This window comes from Electrophorus electricus, chromosome 11, assembly GCF_041902795.1.
Source record: "Electrophorus electricus isolate QZ-2024a chromosome 11, ASM4190279v1, whole genome shotgun sequence".
In the NCBI taxonomy this organism is placed as follows: Eukaryota; Metazoa; Chordata; class Actinopteri; order Gymnotiformes; family Gymnotidae; genus Electrophorus; species Electrophorus electricus.
Genome location: NC_137507.1, coordinates 1,182,501 through 1,202,500, shown reverse-complemented (window position 1 = coordinate 1,202,500; position 20,000 = coordinate 1,182,501). Strand labels below are relative to the sequence as shown.

The window sequence follows — 20,000 nt, the reverse complement described above, 5'->3', positions numbered from 1 at the left end:
TCAGCACAAACGTGGCCCTTGTAAGAACTGACGGCAGCCAGTGCATCACCGTGGCAACAGCCAGGCCAGTGACCTTGGGAAGATCATGATGGAGAGGACACTTCAGTGGAGAATTGAACAGATGTGCTGTGATTTGTTGGACAAATGTATTATACAAATATTTTTTTGTCATCGAACTGGCTGGACTAATTACTTGCAATATATACATTTGTCCAAATACATTTGCAGATCTAAACTCAGGGAACAAAGCAATGTTAACATTTAATAACATTAGAACACACATGCTGAGAAACGTGTGTGTGTGTGTGTGTGTGTGTGTGTGTGTGTGTGTGTGTGTGTGTGTGCAAAATCACCTTTAGGAAAAAGGTCAAATCCAGGCGACCTCGTGCAGACTGCACCCGCGTAAGCTGTGTATGTATCTCTGTTGCGAATCTCTGTGTATGTATCTCTGTGTATATATCTCTGTTTCAGGATCTCTGTGTATGGATCTCTGTTTATGGATCTCTGTGTATGGATCTCTGTGTATGGATCTCTGTTTTGGCATCTCTGTGTATGGATCTCTGTGTATATATCTCTGTGTATGGATCTGTGTTAACTCCGTTGCACTGTTCACCAGACCCTCTGTCACTAGTCTTGCTCACGTCCGTGCACATGGCACGCCTGATGTATGACACGGCGGTGCTGTGGTGGTTTCACTCTCCTGTAACATGGCCTTCAGCAGTGAAGGTTTTAAAAGTGTTTGTGAGGGTCTCAGAGTTACACTGGTCATTCTCAGCACCTGAGATCTGGCATCTGTGTGTGTGTGTGTGTGTGTGTGTGTGTGTGTGTGTGTGTGTGTGTGTGTGTTAGGTGGTTTACTGTCTAACAGGAAACTGGAACAACTGAACTAAAAAAAAAACAACTGAGTGTATCATCACATTTATACACACACACACACACACACACACACACACACACACACACACACACACACCAACAACTCAAACAACCGTATGTATCCACACATTTACAGACACACCAACAACTCAAATAAACACACACACACATACATACATACATACACACACACACACACACACACACACACACACACACACCAACAACTCAAACAACCGTATGTATCCACACATTTACAGACACACCAACAACTCAAATAAACACACACACACACACACATACATACATACATACACACACACACACACACACACACACACACACACACACACACCAACAACTCAAACAACCGTATGTATCCACACATTTACAGACACACCAACAACTCAAATAAACACACACACACACACACACACACACGTGCACGTTGCAAAGAAAAAAGTGGGAGCTGCACAGACAATAACAGAGTGGATCATTTAGTGATTTTATTAGATGGTTCATAACCACCATTTTTGCCAGACTGAAGATCATAACCTCAGTCCCTGGTTATGATGGGAAGAGCATGATTTACTATAGTTTAACTCCGCTAAATGTGTCCTACTCTCTCACTCTCTCCCTCCTGTGGTGACATCATGCGCCTGTCTACTTCCTCTTCTGACCACGTGCTCTCTGTGATCTGACAGGTTTCACATGTAGCCGGAAAGTTCTGCTTCTATTCTCAGTGTGTGCTGGATGTCAGGGGTGGCGTGTGTGTTTGGGTCTGGCTGCCGGCACACACACTTGCTTGTTCTCTCACGTGCGTACTTCTCGTCAGGATGAGTTTCCGAAGCAAAATCACCTTTAGGAAAAAGGTCAAATCCAGGCGACCTCGTGCAGACTGCACCCGCGTAAGCTGTGTATGTATCTGTGCATGTATCTCTCTTGTGGAATCTCTGTGTATGTATTTTTGTGTATATATCTCTGTTTTGGCATCTCTGTGGATGGATATCTCTGTGTATGGATCTCTGTTTCGGGATCTCTGTGTATGGATCTCTGTGTATATATCTCTGTTTTGGCATCTCTGTGGATGGATCTCTATTTATATATCTCTGTGTATGGATCTCTGTGTATATATCTCTGTTTTGGCATCTCTGTGGATGGATCTCTATTTATATATCTCTGTGTATGGATCTCTGTGTATATATCTCTGTTTTGGCATCTCTGTGGATGGATATCTCTGTGGATGGATCTCTGTTTCGGGATCTCTGTGTATGGATCTCTGTGTATATATCTCTGTTTTGGCATCTCTGTTTTGGCATCTCTGTGTATGGATCTCTGTGTATATATCTCTGTGTATGGATCTGTGTTAACTCCATTGCACTGTTCACCAGACCCTCTGTCACTAGTCTTGCTCACGTCCGTGCACATGGCACGCCTGATGTACGACACGGCGGTGCTGTGGTGGTTTCACTCTCCTGTAACATGGCCTTCAGCAGTGAAGGTTTTAATAGTGTTTGTGAGGGTCTCAGAGTTACACTGGTCATTCTCAGCACCTGAGATCTGGCATCTGTGTGTGTGTGTGTGTGTGTGTGTGTGTGTGTGTGTGTGTGTGAGCGTGCGTGCGCACACATTTATTTATCATCCGAGGTTTGGCTGTTGGTGTGTGTGCTTTGCTGGACACATGGCAGGACACGTGACTCTGAGCACCCTAGCTGGGAAGTTTAGTTCAAACACACCCCTAACTGATCTAAAACAACTTTTGTTGCCATGGAGACCAGGGATGCCCCAGAAAATGCATAAACAAAACAAACACATGAGCTCTTCCCATTTTGATCTACCCTGTCAATGTCCTCTTTTTTTCCCCTCTGCAACCGTTGCAGACCAAAGCGTGGCCTGTCGAAGCGCGCCAGCCTTCTCTGCGTTCTCAGAGGGTCTCAGTGCACCACCAGGGAGGCGGGTGGGGCCAGGGGCAAGAATGTGTCTTTGTCTGAGAGTTTTGTGGTGAACTGTAGAGGTGGCATGTGTCATATCGCCCTGTAGTGACGTCTGGGGAAAGCTTTGTAAAGACCACGATGCATGAGCTCATCTGGAAGGTTTCAGCGCGGAGCTGTTTTTGTATCAGACAAACATCACGTTCGAGTTTAATGTCATAAGGAACTCGGCCGATGGCGAGGCCCGTGATAGCTAACATGCAGCCAGTCGCTGTTTTATTCAGCTTCAGAACCACAGGTGTCCAGAACATCGTGTGCGTGCGTGCGTGTGTGTGTGTGTGTGTGTGTGTGTGTGTGTGTGTGTGTGTGTGTGTGTGTGTGTGTGTGTGTGCGTGTGTGTGTGCGTGTACGTGTACGTGTGTGGTCTTTATGTGTGCACTATCATCTGTGTTTTCAGTGTGTTCATTCTCATGTCATACTGTAGTTGATTTAGAAAACAGAATAACTAGGACATTTGTGAAACAGGAAGCTAAGACAGACTTCTGCACTCAGCCAGGAAGGGTAATGTGATGATAAAAATGGCAGTGATGAGCTTGCTGAATATTTATGCCATGTTCAGTGTCCATACACCCAGCAGGGGTGAGTTAGTGTCATCATCAGACACACCCAGCAGGGTTGAGTTAGTTCCTACAGGTAGGGGTACTGAAATATCATCTGTTTAGGTTAATTAGGGTTTTGTGGTTAGGAGAAATATTCCAGACCTGGTGTATTAACAGCAAATACAAGCATACAACACACACACACACACACACACACACAGTTGTAACATGTAGCATGTATCTCTGGTCAAGAGGAAACCCGCATTTACTTTAATAAACTCTACAAGATGCTTAATGTGGTTTGATTAATGTTGCAGTACTTTTAGTGAAAGTAATTTTGGTAAGTTTAAGGGCCTTCAGAGTTGATGCCCAAACTGGACACAGGACAATCTTTGAATTAAAAGCCTCAACACTGCAGACAGAACTCTAAAGTATCTGAGACCCCCATAAATTTAGCTGACACTTTTATCCAAAGCAACTTACAATTATCACTCAACTTGAGGGTTAAGGGTTTTGTTCAGGGGCCCAACAGTAGTAACTTGGCAGTGGTAGGGCTTGAACCAGCAACATTCTGATTACAAGTCAGGTACCTTAACCACTGGGCTACCAATGCCACTGCCCTGTGTAGTTGAGCAGTGTCTGTTGAGCAGTGAGCTCTCCATAGTGGAGAATATCAGAATAATGTTGTGTGCATCTCGAGCCTGTGTAAAGTTACACTATATGCTGTGCACTGTGGACTCTGACCCTGACCCTGACTCTGACCCTGACTCTGACTCTGACTCGTGCGTAGTGAAGGGTTTGTTTTATGGCTCTTACACGGAACGGTTCTTAGTGGACAGACGTGTGACTGACTGGGAGTCTTTCATATGCTTACTCATACTATATCTGAAATGGCTTTGTTTCTTTCTGTGTGTGTGTGTGTGTGTGTGTGTGTATACAGCAGGAGAAGCCAAAGCTGATTGACCCTCTGGACTACGAGGCTGTGATCTCTGAACTGGAGCCTGAGCTGAAGGATGATCCTCTCAAAGACCTGCTGCTCTTCCCAGAACATGATTTCACTGTGAGTACCCTGGTGTCTGTCTGTCTGTCTGTCTGTCCGAGTGCGTGTGTGAGAGAGAGAGCAGTGCATTGCTCTTTTTAAGGTGAAGGCCTCTAAACTCCAGCAGACAAGAGCCCCAGTCATGCAACCACATCCTCTTTCAAATTCTGCTACAGAAACAACAGCACAAGCTACACACACACATACATACACGCACACACACACACACACACACACACACATACATGCGCACACACACACACACACACATACATGCGCACACACACACACACACACATACATACGCGCACACACACACACATACATACACGCGCACACACACACACACGCACATACACACGCACATACACACACACATACACACGCGCTCGCACACACGTACATACGCACAAGCGCACGCACACACACACACACATTCCGTACCCTTCATTTTGCTAATAGCAATTTCTGCAGATGTTTTGTTCATTAGTGACTTCATTACAACCCTAATGCATATCATCACATCAGCAGTTCAAGTGAAGTCTTACTAATTTGATGTTTAGAATTCCTAGTCCAAACAGATGAAGAGAGAGAGAGAGAGAGAGAGAGAGAGAGAGAGAGAGAGAGAGAGAGTGTGTGAATAATTAGTCTGGTCTCTAAGGCTTTGCTTGTCTTGTATTGCATTAAGTGTAATTGAAGTTCATATTTTCTGATGCACAGTGCTAATTCAGCTCTTGGTTTACGGTCCTGTTACCTTCTGTGTTCTGATTATAAAAGCCTACTGCCCTCATACGCCTCTTAAACCCCAGCTCTAAAGACCAGAGCAGGTCTACATCCAGGGCATTCTCAGCTCTACAGACATTCCCAACATTTCCCACAATATTCTCTGCGGAACAGAACCAAACGATCATGCCATGATGATCCAAGCATTCCTCCAGTTTCTAGCACCAAAGCGCTCTGGGATTTCTTCACAAAGAAGCTCTAGGCTAGAAGGAGTGCAGGCACTACACACCACTGGGCTGCCTTCAGTCCCAGAGTTTGGAGACCAACCACATGTGGATCTGACTTACGAGCGTCTGCGTTCCATCTGGGATTATTATGAGGAACCGTGCTGCATGCCTCACTAAGCAGGGGTTGTGACCCCGAGCCGTCGAGCTGACAGCTGTTAAGCCATCTAGACTGCCCATTTCCGACCGTGCGTTTGGAGGAAGTCAGTGTGTGATGAACTTTGTCAAGTAGGCAGAACCAGCTCAGCCTGGTTTCCATGTTACATGGCAGAAATGGGGAATTTTCCCAGTGTAAAAGACAGCAGTTTGGTGACCCACAAGATTCATCCTGTCAGTGGGTGTGTCACTAAGGTGTTCAGTGGGCATGTCAGCGGGGTGTTCAGTGGGCGTGACATTCATAATCCCCTCCCACCTGTTCTTAACCCTTGAATAGGCAGAGTTCTGTTCATTTTTTTTCATAGTAAAATTCTTGCCTTTGAACTGTAAGAATCAAGTAAGTACTGGTGTAGTAATAATAATAAGAATAATAACAATCCCTGTTTATTGCTATTGGTTTTATTTGTTGTTTTATTATTAGCTTGATTTATGCAGCACTCCTTAAAAGGTTCAAAAGGCCTCATCACTGAAGTAGTTCACATTGAGGTTTAAATTTGATCGACACCTTTAGTGACACTCAGACTGGATCCTCTCCGCCTATGTAATGAATTTGCCACAGTGTGTGTATTCACAGAGTTTTGTGTAGTGAACCTGCCACAGTGTGTGTATTCAGAGTTTTGTGTTTAAAGAATTTAGTACTGGAATTTGGGTAACTTTATCTTCTGCATTTGAAAAATGTTTCTCTCTCTTCCCCTTACATTGACACCTACACACACACACACACACACACACACACACACACACACATAGGTGTCTACTCTTCCTCAGGAGAGAAGAACGTTGCAGTCCACCGTGCCTGGGGGAGCCGAGGAACAGGCAGAATGTCTGCTGGTCAGAGAGGTGAGCGTGTGAGTGTGTGTGTGTGTGTGTGAGTGTGTGTGTGTGTGTGAGGTGGTTAAGAGGAAATGCATGAATATCATATCTCCTGTTCTAACATTTCTGTTCTGGAAATAGAGAGTAAGAACACACAAACACACACACACACACATACACACTTACACACAGACCCATTTAGAGAAGGGGAAGTTAGCAGTGAAATACAGAAAACAAGAGAGAGAGAGAGAAAGGGAGAGAGGGAGAGAGAGAAAGAGAGAGAGAGGGAGAGAGAGGCAGGGGGGGAGAGAGAGAGAGAGAGAGAGAGAGAAAGGGAGAGAGGGAGAGAGAGAAAGAGAGAGAGAGAGAGAGAGAGGCAGGGGGGGAGAGAGAGAGAGAGAGAGAGAGAGAAAGGGAGAGAGGGAGAGAGAGAAAGAGAGAGAGAGAGAGAGAGAGAAAGGGAGAGAGAGAGAGAGAGAAAGGGAGAGAGAGGCAGGGGGGAGAGAGAGAGAGAGAGAGAGAGAAAGGGAGAGAGGGAGAGAGAGAAAGAGAGAGAGAGAGAGAGAGAGAAAGGGAGAGAGAGAGAGAGAGAAAGGGAGAGAGGGAGAGAGAGAAAGAGAGAGAGAGAGAGAGAGAGAAAGGGAGAGAGGGAGAGAGAAAGAGAGAGAGAGGGAGAGAGAGGCAGGGGGGAGAGAGAGAGAGAGAGAGAAAGGGAGAGAGAGAGAGAGAGAGAGAGAGAGAAAGGGAGAGAGGGAGAGAGAGAAAGAGAGAGGCAGGGGGGAGAGAGAGAGAGAGAGAGAGAGAGAGAGAGAGAGAGAGAGAGGCAGGGGGAGAGAGAGAGAGAGGGAGAGAGGGAGAGAGAGAGAGAGAGAGAGAGAGGGAGAGAGAGAAAGAGAGAGAGAGAGGCAGGGGGGAGAGAGGGAGGGAGAGAGAGAGAGAGGCAGGGGGGAGAGGAGAGAGAGAGAGAGAGAGAGAGAGGGAGAGAGAGAGAGAGAGAGAGAGAGAGAGAGAGAGAGGAGAGAGAGGGAGGGGGATGAGGTGGAGAGAGTTTAGAGGGTTTGTGGGTAGTAAAGAGCTCTGTGCACTTGTCTTTGGGCCGCTGCACTTTTATTTTGGCTGTTTGTAATTCTGGACGTTTGGGCAATGCACATCACACACATCAGACCTGATCTTTTTGTGATCTGTTGGGATTTGCAAGCAAATTGAGGTGTGTGTGTGTGTGTGTGTGTGTGTGTGTGTGTGTGTGTGTGTGTGTTTGAGGTATCACCTTGTATGGCAAACATTGTGAGGTTGTGTGTGTGTGTGTTTGAGGTATCACCTTGTATGGCAAACATCATGAGATTGTGTGTGTTTGTGTGTGTGTGTGTTTGAGGTATCATCTTGTATGGAAAACATTGTGAGATTGTGTGTGTGTGTTTGTGTGTGTGTGTTTGCGGTATCACCTTGTATGTCACACATTGTGAGATTGTATGTTTGCATGCGTGTATGTGTGTGGGCGTGTGTGTGTGTGTGTGTGTGTGTGTGTGTGCCTGTGCGTGCGCATGTGTGCATGTGTGTATATGTACATGTGAGTGAGTGGGTGATTACAAGGTTAGAGTTTCCTTCACCGATCACAACTAAAATATACCACAGAAACACATCAGACAAGATAGTTTGACCAGAACTGTCCTGACTGTGGGCATTTATTCAGAGTTTGAGGTAATTATCTGATTAATGATCATTATTTTCACTCCTACATTATTGAGAACTGTGGAATTATTTTGGATCCGAGAGGATGAGGGGACCGACCCTCTCTACTCAGGTGATATGACACTCTGTGTTCCTGGTCTCTCTTTGTTCAATGTCTCTCTGTGTTCCCGGTCTCTCTGTGTTCAATGTCTGTTTTCACTCTGTTCCCTGTCTTTCTGTTTTCCATCTCTCTGTGTTCCCTGTCTCTCTGTGCTCCTGAGAGAGACAGACAGCCTGTTCTTTCCTGCTACTCATGAAAGGGAAGGTTCCTGCTGTTTGATTGGTCTGAATCATTAGGGTCATCTGGTAATTCCTGAGAAGATTGTGTCCATGCAAACAGCCCTACAGAAGGCGGAGTGAAATTATGCTTGTTAATGTCCTACCTCTAATACTTCCTGCTTAGCCCCTGTTAAATTAGGGCTAGAGTTGAACCACACACACACACACACACACACACACACACACAAGCATGAGCGTGTAGAAATAAAAGTTGTCTACAAACAACTCTGAGACACAACACATCCACTGGTCAGTCTGAAAAACAACAACAGCAACAAATTATGACAGCAAGCACTGAACTGGTTGTTGCCACGTGGGTAATGTAGTTCTCGCTGCCATCTCCCCTTCTGCCTTCAGGCCTGCCGGTACTACAACTCCCAGCTGCATGTGGTCGAATACAAGCATCAGGAGTATGCAGGGGACTACGGTATGCTTTCCAGGTGAACCATTTAACGATTGCTCACCCTCATGCAGCCCTGACGAGAATAAATGACCCTGCGGCCTGTTGTTGTGTTTCACTTGTTTTTGCATTTTTGCTGCTAATCTTATCTTATCTTATCTGGCAGGATAAGATAGTCTCTTTTAAGACTTCTTCAGAAGTCCTGTCCTCCCATTGGGCCACTTCGTCCAATGAGGTTCTTTTCACATGACCTTCCCATGTAGGCCACAGCCTCAATTCCCTTAGGACCCGCTCCCATGGGGCATTGCATGGCTGCTGCTATTATGCACATGTGCTGCACCGCCATCTGCCTGCCTGCCTGCTTGCCTGCGTGTGAGTGTGTGAGTGTGTGTGTGAGTGTGTGTGTGAGTGTGTGTGTGAGTGAGTAAGGCCCTTACTCTTGAGTGTACTCAAGCGGGCACTGTGCAAGGCACCTAAGTGTAGGGTCCTGTCGGAATGAGCGATGTGGTGTGCAGGGAAGCACCATTAAAACTTTCCTGCTAAATAATGTGAAAGCCACACAGGCTTGTGGTGGTGTGTTATTCTGTTGCCACAGGATTTCTTTAATAGGACTTTTCTACCATATATTGTTGATAATTGTCACAACAACAAAAAACCCACTAATGTTACTGGACTCTGGAGATGGGTGTGCTTTCACAGCTCAAAAGCAACACTTATTTGTCCCATAAAAACCATGTCTGATGTACTGGTTATTGTGATCATGTGATGGTGCCATAATGGGAGGTCTGGGAAATGTAGTCTTACTTCTCTGCCCTTGCTCATAGATGGGCAGTGTCACAGTCTCTCTCTCTCTCTCTCTCTCTCTCTCTCTCTCTCTCTACTGTCTCTCTACAATAGAAAGTTATATAAGGCTCAGAAGTTTCCCTCTCACTCCTTTGAGATCGACCATGAAGACGTGGATAAGGACGAGGTCAGTGCCTCGGTTCCTCATGCCGTGCACACACCCCCTGCCGTCAGCGCACTTCAGGATCACTTTCCCAGATCTTGGAAAAACACGGAACACGAGGTCCCGGAGTAAACACGCGCAGGGCCGAGCTGGGCGCGCGTGTGGCAGGGCGTCTGTGTGTCTTCTGACAGGCTTTCTGTCACCTGCTTGTCCCCTGCTTGTCCCCTGCGTGCCTCCGTCTTGGCTCCGAGCCTCAACAGATCCGGCGCGCCCGCCCCTCCTCTAGAGGAGCGACTGAAGTGCTCTCTGCTTTCTTTTTCTCGCAGGACACAACATCGCTGTCATCATCCAGAGGAGGGGGCGGGGTAGGGGGGATGGGCGTGTTCAGGGCTGGCTGGCTATACAAAGGGAACTTCAACAGCACCGTGAACAACAGCATCACTGTTAGGGTAAGAACACACGCCAGAGGCTGCACGCTCCTCATACTAAACACCCAGCCACGCCGCTCATCTGGGATCAGATAAACCTACTTCATACTCTCACATTCATTTGAATATGAAAGGCAAGAGCTGACCTGTGATCAGGTAACACGGTGTCTTTTAATTCCTGTCCAGCATGGAGTTGGTGTCAGGCTTTTTTGTGCTGTGTGGAAATTAGCAGTAAAGACTAGGATTGGATGAATCATTTAGAAGATGATTGGAAGAAGCGTTTAAAAGCTGATTGGAAGAAGCATTTAAAAGCTGATTGGATGAAGCGTTTAAAACCCGATTGGATGAAGCATTTAAAACCCGATTGGATGAAGCGTTTAAAACCCGATTGGATGAAGTGTTTAAAACCTGATTGTGTTTTAAACACTACAAATCCAAACAAAAAGTTTTGCTAAGAAAACACCTTCGAAAAACACTCCACAAAACTGAAAACTCGTAACCCCGCTGAGAATCACATCAGTGAGAACAGACAATGGTTATGATGAAGCATTTTTGTCAAAACAAAAGTATTATTTTATCCACATTAATGTCTCTCACTGGTTGATTTAGCAGAGATGGACCTTGTATCTGAATGGTTATGGATGAGTGTAGGAACAGATGAAATATCACAGCACACCTCATGAGCATGCTCATAACAGTTCATAAAGAGCTCATAACAGTTCATAAAGTGCTAAGACTTGGGTACTGCAGCACGTATGAATAGATTAAATGTGTTTTTAATAGTTTTCTCTCTATATAAACTCTCCCATGTCTGGGTATGTTTACCTCAGGCAGCCCTGCTAATGGGACACATTGTGATGACATCATTACTAGCACTAGAGCATCGTAGCTAATTAGTGCAGGTCTCAGTGTTTCAGTATAATATGATTCAGCATTTCAGTATAATGTGTTTCCGTGTTTCAGTACAATATGTTTCAGTGTTTGAGTGTAATATGAACCACTCAGGACCACATTGAACCTTTTGACTGGACATTGGAGAGTTCCACTCTCCACTGATCTAAAGGTTGTGCTTCAGAGAGGCGTGGGGAGCCTTAGGCAGTTGTGTGTGGTTGGAAGCCGTGTGTGTAATGCAGCGTGTGCTTGTATGCAGATCAGCAGGCACTGATCTAAACTTACACATGTCCTGCAGTTGCACAGATATGTTTGGGAGTTTAAAACAAAGAGCAGAAGCAGCAAGACGTTGGCCGCTGTGCTAAGTTCCTGAGGTTAGCACGTGAGAGATGCAGATCAGTGAAGTGAAATGTCCTCCAGCGCTCAGGGATTGTTTTTAACTCTTTGCAGCCACAAGTTAAAGGCCAGTTTTTCTGAACGTGGTGCAAATGCACTTAAAAAATTTAGACTGACTCTGACTGTATCAACTGTGTTTTGGGCCCCTGACATTCTGTTTTGGGTGTTGTAACATGGGTTCAATATTAATCCACATTTTACAAGCATGTTCATTCAATCTGACTTCTTTATTGCTTGAAATTGTTTAATATTTTGCCATAGTTTACTTTGCTCAAAAGGCTTAATAATTAGTAAAAATAAAGCCATTCTGAAGGTCGGGAAAGTTTGGCAGGAACATTTAAGTATACTTGGTCATGTGACCTGTTGTCTCTGCTCAGGCAGTCATCAGCTCTTTAAAGGTATTTTGATACAAATAGGTCACCACCTAGAACCTCTGAGTACCACTGAGTTGAGTTGAACGGTGCAATGACTGCTTATAAGTACACAACGATTGTTAATAGTGCACATTGACTGGTTATAAGTGCACAACGATTGTTAATAGTGCACATTGACTGGTTATAAGTGCATGTATTTGACCATGTTTTTTGTGGCTGTCTGTTTGCAGTCATTCAAGAGGAGATATTTCCAGCTGACACAACTAACTGACAACTCTTACATCATGAACTTTTACAAAGATGAGAAGATCTCAAAAGAGCCCAAGGGATGCATATTCCTGGACTCATGCACAGGGGTCATTCAGGTTGGTACCCAACACTGCCCCAACACTGGTCTAACACTGCCCCAACACTGGCCAACACTGGCCAACACTGTACACAGTTCAGCAAGCAGACTGATTACTCCAACCAGTGTGCAGTGTTCTGAACATGCTTTGTTCTCCATCTCGGTCCTGTCAGAATAATCGTCTGAGGAAGTATGCTTTTGAGCTGAAGATGAACGAGGTGACATACTTTGTCCTGGCGGCCGAGAGTGAGCAGGACATGGAAGAATGGATCAGCACGCTGACCCGAATACTGCAGATAAGCCCATCTGATGGCCCGGTCATGGACCGCAAAAGCATGGACCTGACTGACACCAAGCCCGGTAAGTGCACGGCGCATGGCGCCAGCCCGGTAGCTGGAGGCCCACAGAACTTCTCACAGTCTTGGAACAACATGGATGGAGTTATTAGCTCTGCATAATTAATAACGTAACCATCTCAGGAGCTTGGATGGCAGGTTGGTGTAAACAGAGATTTACGCCTGGTGAAAGAGTCTTGATTTCTGTGCGCGGCTCTGAAAAAAAAAGCACCAACCCAAGTCATGATGGAATAATGAGCCACATGACTGCGAGGTTCATATGAATCATTCTGATTGATTTTTAAGGTTAGATATGCATTGTTACATTTCCATTCAATGTTTTCAGATGTCTTTGATCTCTCCTTAAATGACGTCTGTCTCCCTGAAAATGAGGAAACCACGGAAAATGGAATCAATCCTGAATTAGCTAAGGTAACGCCAGCTGCTAATTGGTAACTCTCGGGAGCACATAGCCACGGTAACAAACCTCTTACAAACTGTTCATGTGCGTGTCAGTATATCAGTGAAACAGAGGAGACGGTTAAAGCAGACAGGAGGGAGGAAAGGCTGAACCTGTTCTCTCTGGACCCCGACACACCAGTATGTGGCCTCCCACCAGACAATTGCCCTCCACACCAAAACTACCACTCCAGCATGTTTAATGGAGTCATGTCAGAATGTGACACATGTAACGTAGTGTAATGATTGGGGGCGTGGCTGCGCTCTGAGCATTCTCCTGAGGGTGTGTGGGGTGTGTGGTAGGTCCTCAGGAGCCCACGGGATGGTGGTGACGTGCGAAACATCCGCCCCTTTGAGGAGAGTCTGGGCAGAAGGCTGATGATCTACTGTCAGTCCTTGAACCTCACACTGCAGGGCTGTGTGAATGAGTCCGAGACAGAGCCCGTCACTAATGTAGGCGCACACACACGCACACACATATACACACAAATCACACGCTCAGACCATGCACACACACACGCACACACATATACACACAAATCACACGCTCAGAGCATGCACACACACACACACACACACATATATACACAAATCACACGCTCAGAGCATGCACACACACACACGCACACACATATACACACAAATCACACGCTCAGACCATGCACACACACGCACGCACACACACACATATACACACTGATCACACACTCAAACCATGCACACACACACACACACATGCAAACACACTCAGACCACACACACACTCAGACCACGCACACACACACACTCAGACCACACACGCACACACTCAGACCATGCACACACACACACACACACACACACACACACGCAAACACACATATACACACTGATCACACGCTCAGACCATGCACACACATACACACACACACACACCCACACACTCAGACCATGCGCACACACACACACACACACACACACACACACTCAGACCACGCACAGACACACACACACACGCACACACGCACGTACACACTCAGACCATGCACACACACACACACACACGCACGCACACACACACATATACAGACTGATCACACGCTCAGACCACGCACACACATACACGCACACACACACACTCACACACACACACACGCACGCACGCACGCACACACACTCGCACACACGCACACACACACACACACTCACGCACGCACACACACACTCACACACACACACACACTCACGCACGCACGCACACACACACTCACACACACACACACACACACACTCGCGCACACACACACACACACACACTCACGCACACACTCACACACACACACACTCGCTCGCACGCACACACACACACACACACACACACACTCGCACGCACGCACACACACACACACACACACACACACACACACACACACGTTTGTACTAAGTCACCGCACCCTGCTGTTTGTTCAGATTGAGCCTTTCTTCATAACCGTGGCGCTGCTGGACATAAGAGAGTGCCGGAAGGTGTCGGCCGACTTTCACGTGGACCTCAACCATGAGGCAGTGCGGAGGATGCTGAGCGGCGTGGGGTCAGGTCAGGGGTCACCCGCAGGTCAGACAGGTCCGCAAGCGAACGGCCTGAAGGCCCCAACGGAGAAGGGCGGTGGAGACCATCCCCTCAGCCAAGACCTGGAGAACTGGCTGGCCTTCCCCAAACAGGTGAGGAAAGCTCACATACTGGGAGGAACAGATTACCCTGTGATCGCTGATCTCACCTTCTGTGCGTGTGTGTGTGTGTGTGTGTGGTGTATACAGGCTATCTTCTCCATCACAAACCCTCACACAGATATTATCATGTTGGCACGCATTGAGAAGGTTCTGATGGGGAACATCACCAGCGGGACGGAGCCCTACGTTAAGAACACAGATAACTGCAAGGTCACTCTCTTCTAGCCAAACTTCCTCTTCTGGTGTCTGATCTTAAGATGCGTAGCTCCACGGAGCCCTTAAAAACCTCTACTAATAAATGTTCATTATAGTTCTGAGTAATTTCTTGTTTAGATTGATTTTTGTTATGCAAAGGAATCTTGGTAATATATCTCTGCTAGCTTTTCTTTTCTGGTAGCACTTTTGTGTTATCTATTTTTAAAACTTTCCCCTTGTTTAAGGAGTTCTACATGAGAAATAAAGTGCAGGCAGCTTACGTTACTGTGTCTCAGGGTGAACACGTCAAAACCAGTATTCCTTTCCCATTTGGTGAAAGATTCATTTGAACCATGTGATGAGTTTTCCAGTGTAAGCCAGACAGAGTTTAACAGGCCCTGTTTGCTGAACAGTTCTCCTTCAGTAGAACAGAACAGACATCTCCTTGCTGTTGAAAGCCAGACTCATTCATGTTTTTCATTACCCAGAAGGTTCCAGAAGGAGTATCTTGTAAAATCACTTTTTAAGCTCTTCATCATTCTGGTTTCAGAATGGCTCTTCAGAACAACCCAGAGTACCATGACCCCCCTGAGTGGAAACTGGGACCCCTAACCCTGGCTTGTGTTAGATTAGTCCAAATAGATATCACAGACATCACTATAGCCTGCCAAAAACCGACACACCTTGCTTTGATCTAAACTCCCACGTTACGTAGCTCAGCACAAAAGATGAGAATTGCCTGACTGGTTTTCTGTTTTCTTTTCCACTTCACCACCACCAGCCTTTCCTTTGATATCTTATGCTTTTTTTTCATTATTTCTCTTTTTTAGACTGTTCAGAAGATCCTGAAATCCAACAAGCAGTTTTGCAGCAAACTGGGAAAGTACCGCATGCCTTTCGCTTGGTCGGTGAGGTGAGCGATATCTTCAGGAGCTCAGCACACGTCTGTAAAATGCACCACCACAGAAACATCCGGCCGAGCGTAGGAATATGAAGTATGTGTTCTGTTGTCCTGGGTGGACGAGGAGGACGGCAAGCCAGTTTTTCTTCGAACTGAATTTCCATTTGATTGTTTTTTCAGGTCTGTGTTCAAAGACAACCAGGGCATGGTGGACAGTGAGTCTCGGTTCTCTCCTCTCTTTAAGCAGGAGAGCAACAAGATATCCACCGAGGACCTCGTCAAACTCATCTCTGAGTACAGGAGGTACGGCTGCACCTTTTGTAGGAACTGAAGGTCAGACGCTTGGCTAACACGCACCTGAAACGTTGCGCTTTGGTTCTCCAGGGCGGAGAAGACCAGCAAACTCCAGACCATACCAGGCAGCCTGGAGATCCGCGTGGACTGTGTACCTATGGAACACCCCAGTAAGGCCCTGTGACACGGCGACGTGATCATGTATTTGATTTATTTAAAAGGTTCATAGTGATTCTAACTGCTAATTAAATATCAAGGTTTGTCAGGTTTGAGGAAGTGCAGTCATGCTCACTCTTGCTGTGAACTGTGGGCATCAGTTAGAATAAATGTTCCGTTAAACACAACTGCAGATGAGCGTTGGTGTCCACTAAAGTGTTGGGGTGGTGTTTGATCGCAGTCTCGTAATGTGCTGGTGTTTGTGACTTTCAGACTGCGTGACATCGTCGTACGTTCCACTGAAACCCTTCGAGGACTGCAGCTTGTACGCAGCCACGGTGGAGGTGGATGAGTTCCTGCATGATTCAGCCAAGTTTGCACAACCTTACAGAGTTTACAAGAACCACATCTACGTCTACCCCAGACACCTCAAATACGACAGCCAGAAAAGCTTTGCCAAGGTATGGCAAGACTAGCCATTGAGTGGGTCATTTCCCTGTATGGTTGGAGTCTACGTGGCGTTTCTTGCATTGTGGCTTTGTTTTTCACAACTACCTTACACAGTAACGTTTTCTACACACGCTGATATTAACAAGAAAGGAAATATGAGCCTAACTAAACCACACACATACTGATTCAAATAAACTATTCAAAACAAATATTGATAAATAGTTACTACACTCACCTCCCTTCTGTGTATTTATTGTATTTCCTCATTCTTCTGAACTCTTCTCACAGTGTTGTGGTGAGTTACAGTCTATGTTGTTAGAAGCTTCATCTGGCTCATATCTGGACTCTACCATATAGGCTATGAAGAATAACAGTAAAACGTAAGCTTGCAACTCTGTATGAAATGACGTTTGCAGAAACAGAGAAATCCAGAGAGGTGGGCTATCGCAGGTTACAGCCCGACTAGAAACTGCAGTAAAGAGATTGGTATCAAAACCATTCAAAGGACCTGTAATTGTTTTAACCAGTTTATGTTTTTCTAAACATACGAGGTCAGTTCAGAAATGGATGCATGCGGCAGAAGGTTTGCGTGACTCACGCCCAGGTCTTGCGTCTGGAGAGTGTCTGTGTCTTTTTTTAAGAGCTTGGCTGCCTCCGCCTCTGTGTCACTTTTCATCCTCTTAATGCTTCAACTGGGCCTACAGAAGCAGACGGTCCTGTAAGGGACTGGGGATGTTTGCAGTCCGCGACAGTGAGAGTAGTTCTGATGTGTGAAACCCGGCCCACCTCGTGGTCCTGCTGTTGTGTGTAGTTTAGTTCCTGACATTTTGACCTCCGTTTTTCTTCATGACAGGCCAGGAACATTGCAGTCTACGTAGAGTTCCGGAACTCCGATGACGACTGTGCCAAACCGCTTAAGGTAGGGACTCCAGAGTTTCTCCAGAGTTTCTCCGCTCTGTTCTGACGTTTTTATCGCTGGGTTGCCCAAATCTGATGGTAGGATGTCGGTTTTTGTTTCCACAGTGTATCTACGGAAAGCCAGGGGGTCCAGTTTTCACCTCAGCGGCCTGTTCCACTGTCCTGCACCATTCACAGAACCCAGACTTTTATGATGAAGTACGTTGAGGCCCAACGTCATCTTCTAAAGTCTCTCACACTGATCATGATTTACAGATGTTCCTTTTAAAGCTGATTCTAGTAGGTTCTGGTAAGTTCTAGTAAGTTCTATTAAGTTCTCTCTATTCTGCGTACAGGTGAAGATTGAACTACCCATCCAGCTACAGGAGAAACACCATCTGCTCTTCTCCTTTTATCATGTGACCTGTGACATCAATGCCAAGACCAGCTCTAAGAAGAAAGAGGCTCTGGAAACTTCAGGTACTGCTGAGAGAAACATCCAACATCTAACACCTGTTAGTGGTGGAGCAGTTATTAATGAAATGAATAAAATTGATAAAAAATGGTGTGTGCGTGTGCGTGTGTGTGTGCGTGTGCGTGTGTGTGTGAGAAACAGTGGGCTTTGCATGGTTGCCTCTTTTGAAGGACGGACGCTTGGCCTCTGGCGAGTTCAATGTACCAGTGTCGTGCAACCTACCCAGTGGGTACCTGCTAATTAAAGAGCCGTCATCCAGCAAGGTGAGAGAGACACAGAGAGAGAGAACAGAGGCAGAGGGAGGTAAAGCGAGAGGGAGAGGCAGTGTAGAATTGCTCATGGATCTAGACCCGTGGCCCTCAGGCCCCTGTGTAACACCCACGTACCCAAGTTAGGTAATGATCATACCTGTGACTGGCCCAAGAGCGTGTAGACTTCTGACCTGGGTCTGAAACGACTGATCCAGAAGGTGAGAAGTTCTCGACCTCTGATTGGTGGGCAGGCAGTTGTGTGTTTGTGGTCCTAAGCCGACTGACTCTGATTGGACTGTCCGTGTGCCCCCAGTGGAATTCCAATGCTTGGCTTAAAATGGAATTTCCAGCTGTGTAAATGTATAATGACCCCAGTTATGACACTGTTATGACACCCCAATTATGACACCCCAGTTATGACAGAGAGACTCTGCAGCATCAGTCAGGCTTTGTTTCCTGACAGTAAAGTACCAAGGACCTGGGTACCGTTTCCCACGGTGAAGATCAAATCGAGGTACCACTGCAGAAGAAATAAAGATTTGGGCTCAGGTGCAGAGCAGTACGGCTGAAGTGTGGAATCTTCTTTCCACAGAGCGGGTCGGAGGTAAAGTGGGTGGATGGCGGAAAGGCCATCTTCAAGGTGTCTACTACTGTACTTTCCACGGTGTACACTCAGGTAAGAGCATGGTGTTCTCCAGGCAGGAGCTGCTTACAGAGCTATGTGGAGCCGTGTGGAGTTACTTGGAAATACATGGAGTTTTATGGAGTTATGTAGCGATATATGGAGCTATGTGAAGTTGTGTGGAGATATTTGCAGTTTTATGAAGCTATGTGGGGATATATGGAGTTATGTGAAGATATGTGGAGTTTTATGGAGCTATGTGGAGCTATATGGAATCATGTGGCATCAGATCAACTTGAGTGTTGTGTGGTCTTTTGCAGGACCCCCATCTGAACCGGTTCTTCCAACAGTGCCAAAAACGCGAGGCAGACCTCTCGCTCCCACCTACCTCAAACTTCCTCAGCTGCCTGAAGGTAAAGGAACAGTGGTGTGTTTACTAAAACCCACATAAACGCAACATTACGGTGCGATAAACGCAGTTCTCCATAGAGGTCATTGTCCCTCAAGTAACTTGACCTCCAGATCTGCTGGGTTTGTCCCTTCAGGGCCTCCTTAGCATGGAGAGGAACCATGTGATCATTCGCTTCCTGCCAGTCCTCTTCAACCAGCTGTTCAAAGTCCTCACGCAGAATGACACGGATGACGTCACCACTGCCACCACCAGGTATGGCCACGTTTGTGAACTTGACAGGTCATCTGGAGATGTGCATGACCACGTGAGCCAGTAGATTTCCTTTCACAGAGGCTGTGGAGTATTTTTATGTTCCCAGGCTGATGATTGGTCATGTGTCCTGCCTTGAGCCAATTAGAGACTCCAGTGGGCAGCAGCACATCTTAATGACATCACTTCAGTGTGTGTTCTCAGTCTGCTTCCTCTCTGTCATCTGCAGGGTCCTGGTGCATATCCTCGCCAAGTGCCATGAAGTAAACCTCGACCATTATTTGCACTCCTATATAAAGGTGTGTGACCCTGACCCTGACCCTATCCCTGACCCTTCAGCCAATGCTGACACTAATCCACTTCTTCCATTGCCTGTCAGACATACTAG

General features: G+C 46.4%; 1 protein-coding gene across 13 annotated transcripts in view; it reads left to right on the top strand.

Annotated features, from left to right (window-relative positions):
- Positions 1-20,000, top strand: part of dock10 (dedicator of cytokinesis 10) — a 70,554-nt gene that overhangs the window by 24,569 nt on the left and 25,985 nt on the right. For 11 of the 13 annotated variants that reach the window (XR_014126156.1, XR_014126158.1, XR_014126157.1 and 8 more), the window contains exons 2-25: positions 4,347-4,466; positions 6,359-6,448; positions 8,786-8,868; positions 9,726-9,798; positions 10,101-10,223; positions 12,094-12,228; positions 12,383-12,569; positions 12,891-12,976; positions 13,061-13,144; positions 13,307-13,456; positions 14,453-14,701; positions 14,798-14,920; positions 15,736-15,818; positions 15,987-16,109; positions 16,191-16,270; positions 16,530-16,717; positions 17,560-17,625; positions 17,730-17,822; positions 17,960-18,083; positions 18,220-18,341; positions 18,922-19,005; positions 19,272-19,364; positions 19,497-19,615; positions 19,842-19,911. Coding sequence is in view for 10 of the 13 variants with exons in the window: in XM_081723813.1 (XP_081579939.1) it covers positions 4,347-4,466; positions 6,359-6,448; positions 8,786-8,868; positions 9,726-9,798; positions 10,101-10,223; positions 12,094-12,228; positions 12,383-12,569; positions 12,891-12,976; positions 13,061-13,144; positions 13,307-13,456; positions 14,453-14,701; positions 14,798-14,920; positions 15,736-15,818; positions 15,987-16,109; positions 16,191-16,270; positions 16,530-16,717; positions 17,560-17,625; positions 17,730-17,822; positions 17,960-18,083; positions 18,220-18,341; positions 18,922-19,005; positions 19,272-19,364; positions 19,497-19,615; positions 19,842-19,911 (2,748 nt within the window). In the remaining 3 variants the exon portion in view is untranslated. Of the gene's footprint in view, positions 1-1,237; positions 1,794-4,346; positions 4,467-6,358; positions 6,449-8,785; positions 8,869-9,725; positions 9,799-10,100; positions 10,224-12,093; positions 12,229-12,382; positions 12,570-12,890; positions 12,977-13,060; positions 13,145-13,306; positions 13,457-14,452; positions 14,702-14,797; positions 14,921-15,735; positions 15,819-15,986; positions 16,110-16,190; positions 16,271-16,529; positions 16,718-17,559; positions 17,626-17,729; positions 17,823-17,959; positions 18,084-18,219; positions 18,342-18,921; positions 19,006-19,271; positions 19,365-19,496; positions 19,616-19,841; positions 19,912-20,000 lie in introns of those variants that run through there. The other 2 variants (XM_081723815.1, XM_081723814.1) reach the window with 2 other exon arrangements.